Source organism: Gavialis gangeticus, unplaced genomic scaffold (assembly GCF_001723915.1).
Source record: "Gavialis gangeticus isolate Ggan-Ray unplaced genomic scaffold, GavGan_comp1, whole genome shotgun sequence".
Classification (NCBI taxonomy): Eukaryota; Metazoa; Chordata; order Crocodylia; family Gavialidae; genus Gavialis; species Gavialis gangeticus.
The window spans coordinates 45,766,243-45,766,962 of NW_017729022.1; the positions used below are offsets into that span (position 1 = coordinate 45,766,243).

A 720-nucleotide genomic window follows, 5' to 3' on the forward strand; every position below is an offset into this window, starting at 1 on the left:
GCACATCCCCCCCCTGCTCCTGCAAAGGGGGCAATGAGCTCCTTCCCTCCACGACAGCCCCGGCACTACAAATGTCCCTGGCTTCAGATGTCCCCATGCTCCTGCAAGGAGGCCACTGAGCCCCTTCCCCCGTGAGAGCTTCAGCCCTACAAATGCCCCCCCCCCCCTTCAGGTCCTGCAAGGAGGGCACCGAGCTCCTTGCCCCCATGCGAGCCTCAGCCCCCCCTTCCCCAGCCCGGGGGCCCTCACCTTCCAGGTAGTAGGCTTTGCAGCCCTCGTCCTTGAGGCGCTTGAGCAGCAGCCCCAGCACGGTCTCGCCGCTCGTGTTCTCGTTCCAGTCGCTGCTGCTCTCGTCGTAGAGCACGACGGTGTCGGTGCCGCAGCGCCGCGCGAAGCGCTCGCGGTCCTCCTCGCTGCTGGAGAAGAGCGAGCGGAGCGGCAGGTTGCCCTTCTGCAGGCGCCGCAGCATGATGCCCGGCAGGGCCACGCTGATGGCCGACTCGATGTGGGACGACTCGTAGAGCTCCTGCGCGCGGCAGTCCATGAGCAGCAGCCGCTCGCTGCCCCGCTCCAGCTGCTCGTTGAGCCACGCCACGGTCTTGCTGATCGCCATGTCCGACGCGCCGGGCGCGGGCCTGAGCGTCTCTAGCATGGGGAAGGCGGGCTCGGCGCGGCGCCCCTCCGGCTACGGAGCACGAGGCTGGGGCCGCGCGGCGCGGC

The 720-nt window shown here is 69.4% G+C and overlaps 2 protein-coding genes across 2 annotated transcripts in view; both read right to left on the reverse strand.

Moving 5' to 3' along the window:
• DUSP6 (dual specificity phosphatase 6) overlaps positions 1 to 714 on the reverse strand; it is a 9,788-nt gene extending 9,074 nt beyond the window's left edge. The window contains exon 1 of the mRNA XM_019514849.1: positions 250 to 714. Coding sequence (XP_019370394.1) covers positions 250 to 652 — 403 coding nt within the window. The 5' untranslated portion in view covers positions 653 to 714. The remainder of the gene's footprint in view (positions 1 to 249) is intronic.
• Positions 1 to 720, reverse strand: part of POC1B (POC1 centriolar protein B) — a 451,135-nt gene that overhangs the window by 293,526 nt on the left and 156,889 nt on the right. The gene's annotated exons all lie outside the window — the stretch shown is intronic.